The 18,605-nt window shown below is 42.1% G+C and overlaps 2 protein-coding genes across 33 annotated transcripts in view; both read right to left on the reverse strand.

Moving 5' to 3' along the window:
* Window positions 1-18,605, reverse strand: part of LOC123772853 (uncharacterized) — a 603,147-nt gene that overhangs the window by 110,173 nt on the left and 474,369 nt on the right. The window lies entirely within an intron of this gene.
* The window catches only part of exd (PBX homeobox extradenticle), a 734,009-nt gene continuing 719,441 nt past the window's right edge, over window positions 4,038-18,605 (reverse strand). For 6 of the 32 annotated variants that reach the window (XR_011228192.1, XR_011228201.1, XR_011228200.1 and 3 more), the window contains 3 exons: window positions 14,425-14,558; window positions 8,461-8,555; window positions 4,038-7,668 (listed from right to left, as the gene is read on the reverse strand). Coding sequence is in view for 13 of the 32 variants with exons in the window: in XM_069323334.1 (XP_069179435.1) it covers window positions 7,660-7,668; window positions 14,425-14,558 (143 nt within the window). In the remaining 19 variants the exon portion in view is untranslated. The remainder of the gene's footprint in view (window positions 7,669-8,460; window positions 8,556-14,424; window positions 14,559-18,605) is intronic. The other 26 variants (XR_011228198.1, XR_011228197.1, XR_011228207.1 and 23 more) reach the window with 9 other exon arrangements.

The raw sequence follows: 18,605 nt of genomic DNA on the forward strand, positions 1-18,605 counted from the left end.
GTAAAGCATCACTGGTTTCTGGATGGTTTCCCAGTGAGGGTGACGATAATTATTCCCTACTTCCAGCACCTGTGATTGGGACCAGGTTCAGCCTCTGGTCCCCTCAGTATGCCAAACAGGAACTATAACTGATGTGATCCAGTAGTGGGGAACCTTCTCAGTGAGACAACTTCAAAGAGCCACCAAGCAGCTCCTCCCAAAAATGCAAAATAAAAATTAGGAACCTGTGGTAAAGCACTCGCCCGGCATTTCTCAAGTGTTTTGGCCTGGGTTCGTATCCTGGCTGGGAAGGATCAACTGGGTGCCAATTCTTAACTGTAGCCTCTGTTCACCCGGCAGTGAATGGGTACCTAGCTGTTAAACGGTGGGTTGTATTCCGAGGAAAGTTAGGATTAAGGACCTGCCCAAAATGCTATGCGTGCTAGTGGCTTTACAAGAATGTAAAAACTCTTATATTCTTGTATACATCTGTTACATACAGTCATACATAATGACAGTATATATTTAAAAAAAATCTTAATACAGGAGAAAGAAAGGGGTAAGTATCATAATCCAAAATCCATCAAATGGTACCTACCCCTCCCTCCTTCCTTTCATAGATTACTACCTCAGGCAGTGTAATGCAATTTTAAAAGGACTCACCAGACTGCAAATCATCAAGTCACAAAATACAGTCTCATAAAACCAATAGGGGACATAATGCCCAAACAGATCATTGAATCACCTCTGAAGTCCTACCTCAAAAAGCCAAGCACAGGAATGCAGTCTCCGTGGTGTAGTGGTAAGACACTCGCCTGGCGTTCCGCGAGCGCTATGTCATGGGTTCGTATCCTGGCCGGGGAGGATTTACTGGGCGCAATTCCTTAACTGTAGCCTCTGTTTAACGCAACAGTAAAATGTGTACTTGGATGAAAAAACGATTCTTCGCGGCAGGGGATCGTATTCCAGGGACCATAGGATTAAGGACTTGCCCGAAACGCTACGCGTACTAGTGGCTGTACAAGAATGTAACAACTCTTGTATATATCTCAAAAAAAAAAAAAAAAAAAAAAAAAAAATTGCAAAGTAAGGCCTGCCAAGACCTGATTCAAATCACACTGCCTTGTATAGTGTTTTACAGGTCTCCAAGTTGCTTGTGGGCATAAAATAAAAATGGGACACAAATCCTGCTAAAGCACAACCTGGTGGGTACAACAGATGTTCGCAGCTGTGCATTGGATGCTGTACATTTGATGCACAGCTGCAAACACCTACATTCTTGGACCAAGAACCAGACAACCATGAATGCATTGATTTCTCTGAGAACATAAACCGGTAATGTGAACACCAGCACTGCTGGTATAAAAAAGACCTGGGGCCAGATTCATGAAGCAGTTACGAGAGTACTTACAAACATGTATAGCTTTCCTCATTCTTTGATGGCTTTGGTTACATTTATTAAACAGTTTACAAGCATGAAAACTTCCAAATCAGTTGTTGTTATTGTTATAAGCAGACTCCTGGTGCTTCGGAGCTCATTAACTGTTTAATAATTGTAAGCCGCCAAATTATTAAAAACAAAGTGCTAAAGATTAAGAAAAGATGTACAGGTTCGTACGTGCTTGCGTAACTGCTTCGTGAATCTGGCCCCAGAGATATTCTGGAACAGACTAACAAATATAACATGACACAGATGTAGCTACCAAGTGAGCATGCAACAGAGATTAAGTTGAACTATACCTAGGTATCCCCAGCTCTGTATTATTATGACTATAATGCTCCAAATATTCAGGTATGATAAGAGAGAAGGCACAAACTTTCAAAGGTCTGAAAGCATTAGTATAAAAATGTATACTTGTCTAGATCTGACACCTGAGCACCACAACTTCTACCAGACAATGTATAAATGTTTTGCCCGAAACGCATTGCGTAATAGTGGCTTTAGGCATTGTATGTACTAGCTCTATCTATATATCAATCCATTAATGTAACATCACTTGTATGTATATACCTTACCTGAATAAACATCTGAATCTGAATAAGTGACTGTCAAGATCAGGTTAACCTACAGTTACATGTGGTAGGTGGCTGCAGGTGACGAATCTCCCAACCCTGAGTACTCCAGGTATAAACTTTATGAGGAAGACCTGGATCATACCATTACTAAATATCCAATCATTAGATCCTTCATATCTGCCAGCATGAAGTACAGTACTGGAGCTTTCCAAATACTTTATTCACTCATGTTCTTGAGGATATCCTTATAATGCATCCAAACTTTGCCTGTGCAGGCAACTGATCACATGCCCCTGCATGAATAAGCACACTGTAAGACGGGGATTTTAGTATCACATAATGAGTTCCTAACACAAACTGTTACCCATCATATAGTCTAGGGTAGCTGCATTTATATAGATGTACATAAGCTAAAAAACAAACAACCAACATACTCCAATATATTCTACTATTGAAGCCTCTCACACACACACACACACACTAAGTTAGGTGAGAAAGTGGTGGAGGCCAAGACCGCCAGTAGTTTCAAAGCGTTATATGACAAAGAGTGCTGGGAAGACGGGACACCACGAGCGTAGCTCTCATCCTGTAACTACACTTAGGTAATTACACACACACACACACACACACACACACACACACACACACACACACACACACACACACACACGGTTGTGGTAGTGGTAGACGGTTGGAACAAGTTAGGTGAGAAGGTGGTGGAGGCCAAGACCGTCAATAGTTTCAAAGCGTTATATGACAAAGAGTGCTGGGAAGACGGGACACCACGAGCGTAGCTCTCATCCTGTAACTACACTTAGGTAATTACACTTAGGTAATTACTAAATAACAGTCAGGGAGGATGCCACTGGCATGAGTCAGTTGTTGTTTGTTGTTTTAGATTCTGCTACTCGGAACAACAAGTTCCAAGTAGCACGAGCTATGGCGAGCCCGTAGTGGACTTTACAAGTCAGTGATTTTGCTTTCAAGTGGCAGTTGGAGGGGGGTTGATTAGACAACCTAAGAGGTATCTTAACCGTTGAAATGTGCATAATAACAGATAATGTTCGCCTGGTGTGTGCCTCACATCATACAATGTTTTAGGTAATGTACTCTGACGTTTTTAAACTCCCACTGGTACACAAGTCTTCCAATAAACATCATCGTTCCTATATTTAGAGCATAGCTTTTTAGCAATATAGAAAGACAAAACACTGTTTTCAGTACAATTTTCTGTGTGCATACAGATAAGTGTCTTATGTAACCCTTGTGCAATGCAAGTGTTAGTAATAGCCCTCATTTGGCAATCAACAGTGATGCCAAGCAAGTGCGTGGAAGGTCTCAAGTTTATGGATCAACTTTTTTTTTCTTCAGTGCTTCCATTACCACATTATAATCCCTCACGAGATGCTTGAAAATATGCTGCCTTACATTGTCGAGCCTGGCCTCAGGCAGGGGCTTGGGAAGTAGAACAACTCCCAGAATCCTCTCCGGGTATACTCTCCGGGTATGTCTAGGTATGTTGTCCCCGACTTCATTCTGGATCTAATATCCAAAGTGGGACCTTACAAGACAACCAAGCTGAATGTATGAGATCAAAGAGTTTCTTATCTTGAGATTATCTTGAGATGATTTCGGGGCTTTTTAGTGTCCCTGCGGCCCGGTCCTCGACCAGGCCTCCACCCCCAGGAAGCAGCCCGTGACAGCTGACTAACACCCAGGTACCTATTTTACTGCTAGGTAACAGGAGCATAGGGTGAAAGAAACTCTGCCCATTGTTTCTCGCCGGCGCCTGGGATCGACCCCAGGACCACAGGATCACAGGTCCAGCGTGCTGTCCGCTCGGCCGACCGGCTCCCTAGTTGAAGAGTTGAAGACATCTTTTGAATAAAATGATTATTACAGCTTTAGCAGTTACCTCCTGTTATAGGGTAGGAGAAAGCATCTAGATCAAATTAGTATCCATTTAATTTCTGTATTATAATAGAAAATAGGATATTTTTTGTAATACTGTGTATCACCCAAGGATAGATAACGGAGGTACATTGTATAGCCTTTGAAATCATTTATTTGATAACATTCATACCTAATAGTAAAAGTTTGTATGTTACAGTACATATAAACAGTGCTTCTTCGTCTCCGGCACAGTGGGTCAGCCTCCCTGCCTTTGGCCACATGGGAGGGGAGTAGTGCACGCTGCGTGACACCTTAAGGCCAAGGACACATTACAGTATGGTATACCAAATTTTTTATTTATTTCTCTATGCTTACTATTATTTCCTTTTTAATCAGGAAGCGTCAGCAGCGGGCACTACCCCTGAGCCACTGGCCTGCTGGTATACTGAGGGACCATGGCGGGCAGCCGTGACACTGAGCGTTCGCTAGGTCATTGCCCTGTTTCAGGAATGGGTCAGTGTCACGGGTAGTGGCTACAGCATTTTAGTAAATGCAACCAAGAATATCCTGTACCTGACACTATAAAATAATCTAGTTTGAGCTTTCAGATGAACCTTAAAACACAAATAGACCTGCAACTCACTGCAGAGTCCAACAAAACATCATGGTACTGTAATTAATATCATGAGGACTGGCTTTCCTTGTAGCCAAAATACTTACAATGCAACTTATGCATGACAATACAAAAGACAGTAATGTACATGTACTTCACACTCACATAGCAAAGAGGTTAGAATGGTTAAGTTAACTAAGTGAAATGAGAGTGAATGGAATGCTTCCAGGCACGAGACAAAGTGGGCAACGGACAATAATACAAAAACGGTCCTCATAGAAAATGGATTGTAGCTGAGAGCACAGGGCAGTTGGCAACAAATGACCTACAGGAGTATGGGTGATGGGATTATACCTTGCACTCAGTTTGATTTGCCCAGTTTGTAACGCCTGGAAACATAAGTAGCACTTATCTTTCGCCTCCGCAATAGATTTCTAATGTACAAGCACTCGACTCTTGCTCAAAATGAAATTAATGTAATCTTAGAAATGAGGCGGGGTATCTCAAAATGACCCAGCCTGCATAAATAAGGTGGCTAAACAATGAAAACAATAACTGGTTACATGAAAAAAATTCCTTAAAATGTGTAAGTAAGAATGCACCAATTTTGCAGACTTTCCCATACCGTCCTAAAGGGGAGAAAAAGTAGCGAGATTGTACTACATATACTATTACAAAACTGGAACAAATACACAGCAAAAATACACAGTATCTCTACAAGAATTATGAGAAAATTACGTATTTTGGTACAGGACGGTATTGGAGAGTATATCTAGGCAATACATTTACAGTTATTCATAAGAATTCAATACAGGAGGTTTATTCTTGCATCATTCACTACAGCGAACAGCGAGAAGAGACAGAAGAGAGCTTTAAGTTACATGGAGACAACTACGGTACACCTCAGCAGCTCAGAAAAATCAGGAAACGAGATGACGGCCCTTTAGCTGGCTACAGGAGTCAAAATAATGCTAACAGTTCATGAAAAGAGGGCAGGCTACTCTGCTTATTCTTTGTAGTTATACTTTTGTCAATGAAGAACATTGTTTCTCGTATACTGCAGTATTATCACTGTATACTTGTGGTCTAGCTACCTTGCACTACTCCTGCACTACCCATACAAACATGCGCACTCGACAGCTTCGGGTCTTTTGGGCCACCATTGGTGCACCACCTAGATCCGATGCTGCCCTTACACTACCGTACAAACCGTATGGAAAAGGACTTAACATTACCAAATGTTAAACGGATTGTAAAGAGTATTATTAGAATTTTCTATCCATACTAATAATATACAGTTACACAAGACCATCTATCTTTTTTTCCCATTTCAATTTTCAAGTCTTATCTATCCATATAAAAATAGACCTACTTCAAAGTTCCAGGTCCTTAAGTGTTCATTATCCAGTGTATCACAAGATCATCTGTGTGGTCTCATCTTTCCTACGTAATACCCTGCATCAATCGGGCAGCGCCAAAAAGGCACTGCCCCACCAACTGTGCCTTGCTGTGGATGGGCCGGGAGGCGCCACACCGTTGTTTTCCTACAACCATACCTACATCACAAACACTTGCAACTTTAGTTGGCTAAAGTGATGATGTAAATGTGGTCATCTGCCTCTCGGCCAGGTGTGGCCAGCCAAAGACCATAAAAGAATTCCATGGACAAGGGAAGGCCACACCCTCCGACTTCCACAAGATCAAGAACACAGTAACTCAAGCCAGTCAGAGACCAGCACATACACACATTACACAACCCATTAGAACACAATTGAACACAAACAAAAACAACAGAAACATCCAATCAATGTGCGTTGAAACAACAAACAGACATCTTGAGAGCCAGTTCGGTCTGACCATTACTTTTTCAATCTTGGTGCTGCTGCCGTCCAGAGTACGTATACTGGGTTGGATGGGGCCCACTGGGCAATGTGGCCCTATAGCCACGTCAAGGTGGGGGTGGACCGCCCAGTGGAGCGTGTGCAGGGCCGGGGGGGCAGCCGGGCCTCACTGGCCACACTCCCCTATGCTACATGGATACAGAGGCTTGTACGGGTCGCCGCGGACCGCCTGGTGGACCGCACCAACCTGGGTGGTCACGCGAGGCGGGAGGGCCGCTAATCACGCTGTAGCCCACCTCGCCGGGGGTGACGCAAAGTACATCTGGCTCATTCGCCAATGAGGAACATGTGTGTATTTTTTAAAGAATGTTCAAACAGCAGAAACTTTATTAAAAGCCTACACATATAAGCAACACGAGTGTGACTATCACATACCAACCGTATACATGGTTCTGGGGCTCCCTGGTACTGGGAGGGTCCACTACCACTGTACCCACCTTCACCTCCCATGGCACCTTCTGTCTCGCACATTTAAAACTGGCTATAAAACATACTTTGTTACCTGCTGACCTTCCCATTCATTCATATTTACATTACAGTAGTACTTCATATTGTATACAAGAAGATTAATGCATCACAAGCTCCTCCAGTTAAGTGAATATGCTTGGACCCTTAACACAGAAACTGGTCCAGTTGTCAGGTGTAATATGGCTGAGTGTGCTCACAGAAGTGTGACCATGGATGGATGGGGTTGGGCAACTGCGTGGACAGGTGGATATCAAGATGGCGTAGCGCTATGGGTCATGAGAGCGTCACCCATGGGCGAGTGGTGGGCGTGGGTAGCGGCAGTGTGGTGTGTGGAGTGGCCGTGGGTGGCTACCCGCCCCGGCTCTCGTATACTATGGGCTGGGCGGGCCCCGCTGGTCCCGCTCAGCTGCAGGACGGGCCCCGCTGGTCCCGCTCGGCTGCAGGGCGTATGGCGGCGGCCCGCTGCCTGCACACTGGGCTGACAGCTCTGATCACTGTTGCCTGAGGTGGGCCACATGCAGCCCATGTGGCCTACATATGACAATGTGGTTAGGCCCAAAAAAAGAGCCACATGCAGCCCGATCGCGGCTGGTGACCCGGAGTTACACGGCCTGCACTGTGTGTCTGAAGGATGGGTGGGCCGCGGGAGGTAGTGTGGGGGGGCGGGGGAGGGCAGCCCGGCACCTAGGTTGGTCACCACTGATACTTCAGGAGGATTAGCAGAAAGGCCAACCAGGCCACCCCACCACGCCGGCCCGGACTCCACAACCCGCTAACCGCCCACGCGTCTTATTGCTGCTGAAACGAAACAAAGCAACAACAAATTAGTTAACATGAAAAAAGAATTACAAACTGTAGTGCAGTATGGTACATAGTGGTATTTGTAAAAGTCCTTGTGATCAGACTTTCACTTCACGATTAACTACGCAACACAACATACAGTACTCTTAATCAAATCAAGAGGAATTGGCCATGCAAATATCTGGATGCATTACCAAGAACAATTATTAACGGGAAGTTAGTACAGTACAAAGACCATTTCAACAATATAGGTTAAAAATAAAACAAGCAAACAGTTCAATGGAATAAAAAGTTATAGTTTCATGCTGAGAAAACAACTTTTACAAGAGTGATTTACAAAGTGTAATCTCTATTTCTCATGTGAGGAAAGCTATATCAGCAGGTAGACAACAATATCCAGACAAGACATTACTTGGAAGATTGCACACAGGGCCATGCGACAAAACTATTAACTACATGGAGGAACGATGACAAACATCTAGGACTACCACACCACAGGAACACTAGTGTCTTGTGGAGCTGTAGGTTAATTCGACAATGTAGCTACCAACATACAAGTCACTGAGCTGTAGGGGTAAGCTGCACAGAGCAAAACTAATACATTACTAATTTGCTCATGCAATGCGCAAGCTTCGCTACAAACAAAAAATTTGCTTCTCGTATAGGAAACATGTTACTTCCACAAAACACTGAACTAACTATACTAAACTAATGACTGACCCTCATTACTGTGGTCAAATACATTCTGAGGAAAAACGAGCCAGAAGTCACGAAATATTATCAACTAACTTTAGGGTGTGGGTGGAGGGCGGGCTGGGCGTGGGCGGATGTATATGTGCCGCCTACACATCAGGCGACTCCGGATGGAGGTCGTAGCCCATGCCCTGGCAAGGAACACCCACTGGTCAATATATATTTAGGGACAGGGACAGGTCGGTTAATCCTCTCCAACGGGAACAACACAAACCTCATTAGACCAATTTTCTATACATAATAAATACTGATTTTGTAAATGCAGTAATTATTTTTCAACTAGATGTGATGTGATTTTACTCCGATACTTTAGAAATAAACAGCCATCAGAAAATTTTCATTACACCCAAGTTCAAATTTCCTAAACATACATTCTCGAAAGTCTAATTAACTGTCAACTTACTTTGGTGTATCCATACTTGTGTAACATTATATTACGTAATATACTTTATTGCTGTTGTGGTATCAAGTATGATGGATGATAAACTTTCCCAGACTAACATAAAAATAAAGCAAAATACAATTATAGTCAAATACAAATTTTTAAAAGTAGAGTGCAGTAACTGCAAACATCTTTATACAACTAATATACAGTATAATAAATCCCACACTTATGACAGATAAATGCAAATATGCACAATGCTTTAATTTAATTGAACAGCCATATACATCTTCAGATTTTATAAATTAAACCTGAACATGTCCTGATAATGGACTAAGAGACCTTGAGGTGCCTAATGCAGTAATAATCATGAATTATCATTTATCCCTAGGTCATCATAATCATCATTTACCATAATATTTTTAATTCACAAAGCAGTCAAAAGGCAAAACAGATTGTTAAAACTTGGACAAAATAAGCATGTGTGTGTACAGATATGCACATGATACACTTTACCACCCCAGAGGTGGTTTCGAGGATCAGTGTCCCCATCTTGACGTTATCTTGAGATGATTTCGGGGCTTTTTAGTGTCCCCGCGGCCCGGTCCTCGCCCAGGCCTCCACCCCCAGGAAGCAGCCCGTGACAGCTGACTAACACCCAGGTACCTATTTTACTGCTAGGTAACAGGGGCATAGGGTGAAAGAAACTCTGCCCATTGTTTCTCGCCGGCGCCTGGAATCGAATCCAGGATCACAAGTCCAGCGTGCTGTCCGCTCGGCCGACTGGCTCCCATGGCCCAGTTTCTGGCCAGGCCTCTTGATTGCTGGTCTGGTCAACCAGGCTGTTATATGCAGGTGCTCGCAGTCTGGCACTTGAATTATTACATCTTGTCAATTGCCATTTCTCAAGGAACTGTATGCACATATAGGAAATGAATAACAGATCTGCAATTCAGATTTGAAGCATATGCGACACAGCTTTGGAGCACCTCTCTAATAAGACAGGCTTCCTAAATCTTTGACATACAAGTGAGGACCAGTGTTGTGTTACTGATGTAAAAAGAAAATTCCAAAAAGTTAACTAAGATGATAATGAAAAAGAAAAGATATAAAGCCAATCCAAGGATTTGATGATAAAGGAGGTGTTGCAGGCGATGAGTCACAATAACGTGGCTAAAGTATGTTGACCAGACCACACACTAGAAGGTGAAGGGACGACGACGTTTCGGTCCGTCCTGGACTATTCTCAAGTCGATTGTGAGACTGTGATTCTCACAATCGACTTGAGAATGGTCCAGGAGGGACTGAAACGTCGTCGTCCCTTCACCTTCTAGTGTGTGGTCTGGTCATCAAAGGAGGTGTTATTCCTGATCTACAAATAGTAGAAAAGCCCAGGACTAAACAAGACGAATGTGCTGTGACTTTAGCCAAATGCCAGTTGAACTATGTTTCCTCTCAGGGCTAATCGACATTCTCTCTCCTCTCTGTGTTTATATAGCTCTCTCTATATGTCTCAGAAAATGTTACAAAAAGATGAAAAACTGCTCAAAAACTCTAAAGAAAGCAAATCTCTAATTTTAGATTTCATCAAAATCGCAGGGGGGTCACTGCAGGCGCTGATATTTCTTAAGAGAGGCAAAGTGGCCAATCCTGATCCACCTATGCCAGTTACAGCCCACCCTGTGTCATCTTGAAAAGTTGACTGAAGCTAGCCAAAGTGTCTAGTCTCATACCTTGGACAGACACAGAAATTAGGAAGAGTTCAGAGGTTTTAGACCTGACTAGTCCCAGAGCTGAAAGGTATGAGCTATGTTGAAATACTATTTGAATTAAACCTCATGAAACGGGAAGACAGAAGAGTTAAGAGTGACATGACCATCTACAAAATCCTAAGAGCAATTGACAGAGTAGATGAATGCAAATTATTTTAACCTGGATGGTACATGAACAAGAAAACATACAGTAGATGGAAATTGAGTACACAAATGAGCCTCAGGAAACTTAAGAAAGAATTATTTCAATGTCAGAGTAATTAACAAAACGAATGCACTAGGAAGTGATGTGATGGAGGCAAACTCCATACACAGTTTCAAATGTAGATATAATACAGCCCAAAAGGCTCATGAACCTGTTCATCACTTCAGTAACAGTTGAGAGGCGGGACCAAGCAGCCAAAGCTCAATCCCAGCAAGCATAACTGGGTGAGTACCAACAGTTGATGAGATGCCAAGTGTACAACCACTATTTAGAATGCACAGTGTTTCTACTGAAGGTCTGAAGATCCTTTTTTTTTTACACGCTTGAGGTTATCTTGAGATGATTTCGGGGCTTTTAGTATTCCCACGGCCTGGTCCTCGACCAGGCCTCCACTCCCAGGAAGCAGTCCGTGACAGCTGACTAACTCCCAGGTGTACCTATTTACTGCTAGGTAACAGGAGCATCAGAGTGAAAGAAACTCTGCCCATTGTTTCTCGCCGGCGCCTGGGATCGAACCCGGAACCACAGGATCACGCCTCCAGTGTTCTGTCCGCTCAGCCACTGGCTCCCGGTGGTGAAATAAACTTGTTGGCATCTCAAAGACTTCCATTTTATATATGGTACTGTATGTACTTTCTGTTACAGTTGTTACCAAGTACTGTATACAGAACACTTTGTGCCTTGTCATAAATCTGCCCCTGCATCTTTCATTTCAATGAACAGAAAACTGAGAGTAAACTAATGTGAACATCTATGTTCTCCTCCACCTTACATTATGCCGGAAACACCGTAATTAGTGGCTTTAAAAATATATAATTACTGAACGTAGTTATTAACAACTTCAAGCTGAGGCTTTGTATATGTATTATAAATAAAATAATATTACATTATTATTATTACTGATAAAATCCACTGGGGCTGCGAGGCGACGCGAACCCGCGACCAAGGCATTGCCAACCACATACTCTACCACTGTACAACTGTTGACTTGTTAAAAGTCTTAGAACCATATTTCTACTGAAATCACAGGAAGTCTGGAGGCCTCTACTGAAGCCAGTCCAAGTTTTATGTAAGACCCCCAAGCACTCGGGTGAAGGGTAAACTAGTTCAACACAGTACACCCAAGCTTCAGAAACACACAGAAAATCACACTAAATTATTAGTGTGTGTAAATTAAAGTTAGTATGATTTTCTATGTGTATTATTATTATTACTGTATTATTATTATTATTATTATTATTATAGTATTATTAATATAAGTAAAATGGGCAAAGCAAGGAGGCAGTGTTGTTTCATAGTCAGTTGAAGCTAGTTTCCCGATCACAACCTGCTAGCTTAACTGGTTACCAAATATCTTCCCGTTTCACTCCGTCAGTGGTAGTGAAGCCGGATCCATACGTGGGATGTCTTAAATACTGTACTTTGTCCCTGTACTCAATGGCAAAACTTGTCCTTCATGGGTACCAAGTAAGTAAATAGAAGTACTTCATGCTTATTGAATAATGAGTTGAATACAGTACTCTTTCCTTTTAGCCTCGCATATCAACAGAATACTTCAAATACAGCCATCGGTTAATGTTTCGAGTGTGCACAAACCGGGTCGTAGTTGATATGTGGCCGTGTGGTCTGCTGATGATGAATGATGAAAATTAAGCCACCCAAAAGGTGGCACGGGCATGAATAGCCCGTAAGTGGTGGCCCTTTTAAGCCATTACCAGTATCAAGAGCTGATACTGAAGATCTGTGGAGGTGCGAATGCACCCTGCGTGACGGGAGATGTCTCCCTTGTGAATGTGTTAAGATGAAGATGAAGCCACCCAAAAGGTGGCACGGGCATGAATAGCTCCTAAGTGGTGGCCCTTTTGAGCCATCACCAGTATCAAGAGCTGATACTGGAGATCTGTGGAGGTGCGACTGCACCCTGCGTGACGGGAGATGTCTCCCGGACCAAATGGTGACCAGATGGTGACGGTCTGCTCCAAGCACCACCTTTTTAGATCAAGTTATTACAACAGTGAGGAGCAGATGAACTCTCAGAACCCCACTCCATGAATATTCCCGGTACTTATCGTTGATACTGATGAAATATCTCAAACCCCATTCCCAAATTTGTAGATGATTCCCAGATTTACAAGAAGAGGTGCTAGTGAAGAGGGTATTACCGCCACACAAAATGGTTTACATGAACTTTAAAAGCAATATGCAAGACTGCCTGTTTTGTTGAAAAATAATTTATCGGACACTGTCACAACCAAATCATTGCAACATACAGTAACAATATCCACCGAAACTTTCAGGGTAGCTTTACAGCTTCGGCTCGATGCCCCAACAGGTAGAGATAAATCAAAGTTAGGTAGGCTCTGAGGCTACCTAAATATTGGGTGTATCCCAACAGGATGGGACATTTAGTCTGTCTCGTATCCTTGATGAGAAGAGGGGATTTATAAACAACATTAAATTGCAATCTGAGTTATCAAAAGATGCAATCCTTCTCTTCCCTAAGGAAAAGTGGGTGAGCTGGCATATAGCAATGCAACAATGCAATTCAAAATTATAATGAAAATTCATAACTGCCACTGTGGAAAAAGGTTTACGATTCAGTGTGACTCCCTCACCTTGACAACTGTGTAAGGAACACATACAAAAAGATGTAAAATTCCTATTGAAATTAAAAAATTATCCCAGATCAAACATCAAATACAAAAGTATATCAAGAGTTATGGGACATACTTGTTCACATGAGACATACCACACCAGGGGCCAGATTCATAAAGCAGTTATGCAAGTACTGTGCTTACAAATGTGTACATCTTTCCTCAATCTATGACAGCTTTTGTTACATTGATTAAACAGTTTACAAGCATGAAAACTTGCCAATCAACTGTTGTTATTGTTATAAACAGCTTCCTGGTGCTTCGGAGCTCATTAACTGTTTAATAATTGTAAACAAAGCCGCCAAAGATTGAGAAAAGATGAACAGGTTCGTAAGTGATTATGTAACTGCTTCGTGAATTTGGCCCCACCTCTCTAAACCCAGCATTCAAGATTTTGCAACAAATTGTATCAATAAGAATCCAACCCCCTTTTTAAAGATTTCTAATAGAAAACCTGATCAAAGTCACAACTTAAAAGTATGGCAAGCCACAGTGCAGAATAGACAGAGAAATACCTGTCCCAGAGAATAATACGCCTATACCAAAGGCCCTGCTGAAGTATGGTAGTTGTAATAAAAACAGCTCTCAAGTTTAAAATACAACTGGAAAAGATACAAGCACTGTAGGGAACCCATCACCAGCCAAAGGATTGTTGACCGTGATGCTGGTGAGCAGAGAGAGAGAGACGCAAGATACAACAAGAATAAGGTCATGAAATTGTATCGTTTCCATCAAATTCTCTTGTATGGCAATCACGCCAAAATGCTCCTTTATAAACCCTATAAGACACAAGATTTAGCATATTCCTAAAAATCAACACACAGAAATTTAACAAATTACAACAATACATGACTAGAAAATATACTGCACATTCATTTATAAACTGTGAAGGATGTGAAGGAATGGCAGCAGCAGGTGTTGAGTGTTCTGCTGTGTGCTGGAGTGTGCCGCTCAAGTCACCAACACTCAAAATGGACACCAACTCACCCCTACGCCTGAGTATCCTGAGCCATTCATTCCTGGTATGCCATAACCCATGGAGTCTTCCCCTGGTGGCGGAGACATCATGGGACCTGGTGTCCCACTCATGCTGTATGGCGACGCCCCTGCTAAGGTACAATCTATAATGAAATGTGCAGAAAGTATCGCATTTAAATATCAGATGATAGAAAGCTATTCAAGTACACACCACAATTACTACCTACTAAACAAACTAATGGAACTTCATACAAACAATACACACACATTTCTTGACCATGAAATTTTTATGTTAAAGAGTATTATTATTATTATTAATATTATTATTATTATTATCAAAATATTTTAATAAAGTGAAGGATATCTAAGAACAACTTTTAAATTAGTTTTATCAGCCATTTTAAAATGTCACAAAGATATGTCACATTAGAAAACAGCGGAATTGTGTAAAATACTGACAATATAATATGTGCAACAACTTATTACTTGTCATGCAAGGTTTTGCTCAAGTTCAACCACAAGCTACAAAGGGAAAAAGAGCTGACAAAATATAACTTTATATCTCTATGTGGACAAAGGGCAGGACTGACTGACATCATAATTTTTTTCCTGGCACCCAGACAAGGTCACTGGCACACCAAAATTTGAGTAATGAGACATTAATATTCTTAAAATCTGTCAAGTAGCTTTGCCATCTCTACTTGACAGCCCCACAAGAGGGGGGTCAAACTACAAAAGTGTGTGCTCTGTGGCTCAAGTTCTCAGGGCTCATTTCTCTTTGATGGAATACTTAGTCTGTCTCCTATCCTTTGACCAGAAGAGGGGCTATACAACATAACATTAAACTTAATAATAATGGCATCTGGCTAAAGGTTACTGGCCCATGCAAGACAACGACCATTTATTCCCAATCACTCTCACTCGCACATTTGTCTTATGCATACTAGAAACTTTGAAGTGGGTTTGCTTATGTGTTGTTAATACAGTTTATCAACTAGGTTTGCCTATTTGTTTTGTAGCGAGTATATTATGTCAACAATATACCCGCTCCAAGCTCTCATTAACCTAATGACAAACTCATTAGCAGTAATTATAAAAGCTTCAATCTTTTCCCTAATTACAGGGAACAGTTCTTCCATCCTTCTATCTTATTTGGAGGAAGCTGAGGTGTAGTCACCAAATATAAGCTAGTGGTATGCGAATAGCCAATTTACGGGCTATTCATGCCTGTGCCACCTCTTGGGTGGCTTAATCTTTATTAATCAATCAAACGAATAGCCAACAAACAGTACAATTTTCACAGTAGTGATTCAGTTAACTTCGGTACAAACATTTGGGAGTTACCACACCTCTTCAACCTCAAGAATGTTACACTTGGCGTGTACAGTTCCAACCGACCCAAGATGCTACAGCTTCAACACAGAGCAGACAGCAGACTACGACCGCATCGAGCTACAACGCTCTCGCTCCCCATTGAGTTTACACTCACGATTCCCCATTGAGCCGTCACACTCTCCCACAGAGCTCCGTGACTCTGGCCTCACTCAGCTCTCTGCTCTGCTCCAAGTTCTGTCTCAACGTCTACGACACTGCTGTATCCAAGACTACTAAATAATAATGAAATCCCACGAAACACTGTGTATCTAATCTACCCAACAACGTACATAATCGTACATTACACTTTCCTAAATCTAAATTTATACAATACTGTTTCGTGATCTAATTTGGGAAAACTCAGTAAAACACCTAAACTATTGGGACCGACTAAAGAGCCTAAATCTGTATTCTCTTGAGCGCAGGCGGGAGAGATACATAATAATTTACACGTGGAAGATATTAGAGGGGCTGGTCCCAAACCTGCACACAGAAATAACATCACATGAGACCAGGAGGCATGGCAGGATGTGCAGAATACCCCCGTTGAAGAGCAGAGGTGCAACAGGTACTCTGAGAGAGAACTATCAACATCAGAGGCCCGAGACTGTTCAACACGCTTCCACTACACATAAGGGACATAACTGGCCGACCCCTCACAGTGTTCAAGAAAGAACTATTAACATCAGAGGCCCGAGACTGTTCAACACGCTTCCACTACACATAAGGGACATAACTGGCCGACCCCTCACAGTGTTCAAGAGAGAACTATCAACATCAGAGGCCCGAGACTGTTCAACACGCTTCCACTACACATAAGGGACATAACTGGCCGACCCCTCACAGTGTTCAAGAAAGAACTATTAACATCAGAGGCCCGAGACTGTTCAACACGCTTCCACTACACATAAGGTCAACTGGCTGACCCCTCACAGTGTTCAAGAGAGAACGTGACAAACACCTCTAAAGGATACCTGATCAACCAGGCTATGATTCATACATCAGGCTACGAGCAGCCGCGTCCAACAGCCTGGTTGACCAGTCCAGCAACCAGGAGGCCTGGTCGAGGACCGGGCCGCGGAGACGTTGAGCCATGAAATCATCTCAAGGTAAGGCAACGTCATTCAATAGTTGTCGACGCAAGGAAAAATTGACTGACAGCACAAGTGACCTCTGTCCATGTGTCAAAAATGAAACGTGTTGAATGTCATGTACTGCAGTGATGGGATCTTCTTCACGTTATCTTGAGATGATTTCGGGGCTTTTTTTTTTTTTTTAGTGTCCCAGTGGCCCAGTCCTCGACCAGGCCTCCACCCCCAGGAAGCAGCCCGTGACAGCTGACTAACACCCAGGTACCTATTTTACTGCTAGGTAACAGGGGCATAGGGTGAAAGAAACTCTGCCCATTGTTTCTCGCCGGCGCCCGTGATCGAACCCAGGACCACAGGATCACAAGACCAGCATGCAGTCCGCTCGGCTCCTCGATTCCATTGGTTCTCAGCGAGTTTCTCATAATGTGGAATGACCTTCCCAACCATGTTAAAGACTGTACCTCTCTCAACCAGTTTAAGATAAAAACGAAGCTATACCTAATAAATTCCCTGTAACCTACCTTACCCCTATATTGTCAACCCATGTCTGTTATTTTAAACAACGCTGTTTGTCGACCTAATTGTATTTGTGCTGCTTTGTCAGGCCATGTTTCCCCCTTTTTTATCTATTTTTATTTGTTCTCAACACATTTTATTCTTTATACTCAATTAGAATTAAGCTTTAGTCATTTAAGTTTTTCATGCCCGAAACACTTTGCGTAATAGTGGCTTTAGGCATTGTATGTACTAGCTCTATTTATAAATCCATCATTCTTTGTAAAATCTCTTTTATGTATGTACCTTACCTAAATAAACATTTAATATTTATTTATTATTTATTTAAATGTTCCAAAAATGTCCGGAATTCGAAAAAACCGGTCCTTAATCCGGTTTTGAGTGCATGTCTGCTAACAGTAGCGGTCAACTATCAGTGTGTTTCTCAGCGGTAAATTTTAGTGCTAAAATGAAGATCCGAGTAAAAAATTAACAGATAATGACATTTGCACTTTCAAAGCTGTGCAGACATGAGATGAATTTCTAGCAACTGATCTTCCTGACTGTCGGTGCATGAAGCCGGTAGAGGACTTTCAGACAAAACAAGTTTCTTCACAAGTAGAAACTAAGTTAAAATCCCTGCGCAAAATACAATTCCTTAAACATAAGGTTTGGAGACCAACCCGTCCTCTTAGGAATAACGTCGCTTTTGGCTCGTATGCGCACTATGGCCAAAAGTGGACGTAATTTGAAATGAAATCGACTCACAAAAGTGACGTATTGTCCCGTTTTCTGTTTGAGTCGTCCGGCTTACTCAGTAAGGTTAGGAGAGGAAACTTTCAATTAACGTTTTTTATAATGTTTTGAAACTTTATGAGAATTTCATGCCCACCTAACCTACCAGAGGACCCTTAACTTACTGTTGTTGAAAAAAAAAATCCCAAATTTATTTATTTTTTTTTCATTTTCAAATTACGTCCACTTTCGGCCATACGGGTAAATGGCCAAAAGCGACGTTATTTTTAAGAGGACAGGTTGGGAGACTGCGGTACTGAAGTATCAACAGAGAATAAAACCATCCAACACTCATCATTCAAAACATAAATGAATAATTCTCAACGAAGACACATGTGCCAAATCCCTTTAGAACAGGTACTAAATCCATCCCACCGAGAATTGCTACCACTTCTAGATATAAATCCTGATGCTGTACCATTTTAGCGGGTCCTT

This window comes from Procambarus clarkii, chromosome 12 (assembly GCF_040958095.1).
Source record: "Procambarus clarkii isolate CNS0578487 chromosome 12, FALCON_Pclarkii_2.0, whole genome shotgun sequence".
In the NCBI taxonomy this organism is placed as follows: Eukaryota; Metazoa; Arthropoda; class Malacostraca; order Decapoda; family Cambaridae; genus Procambarus; species Procambarus clarkii.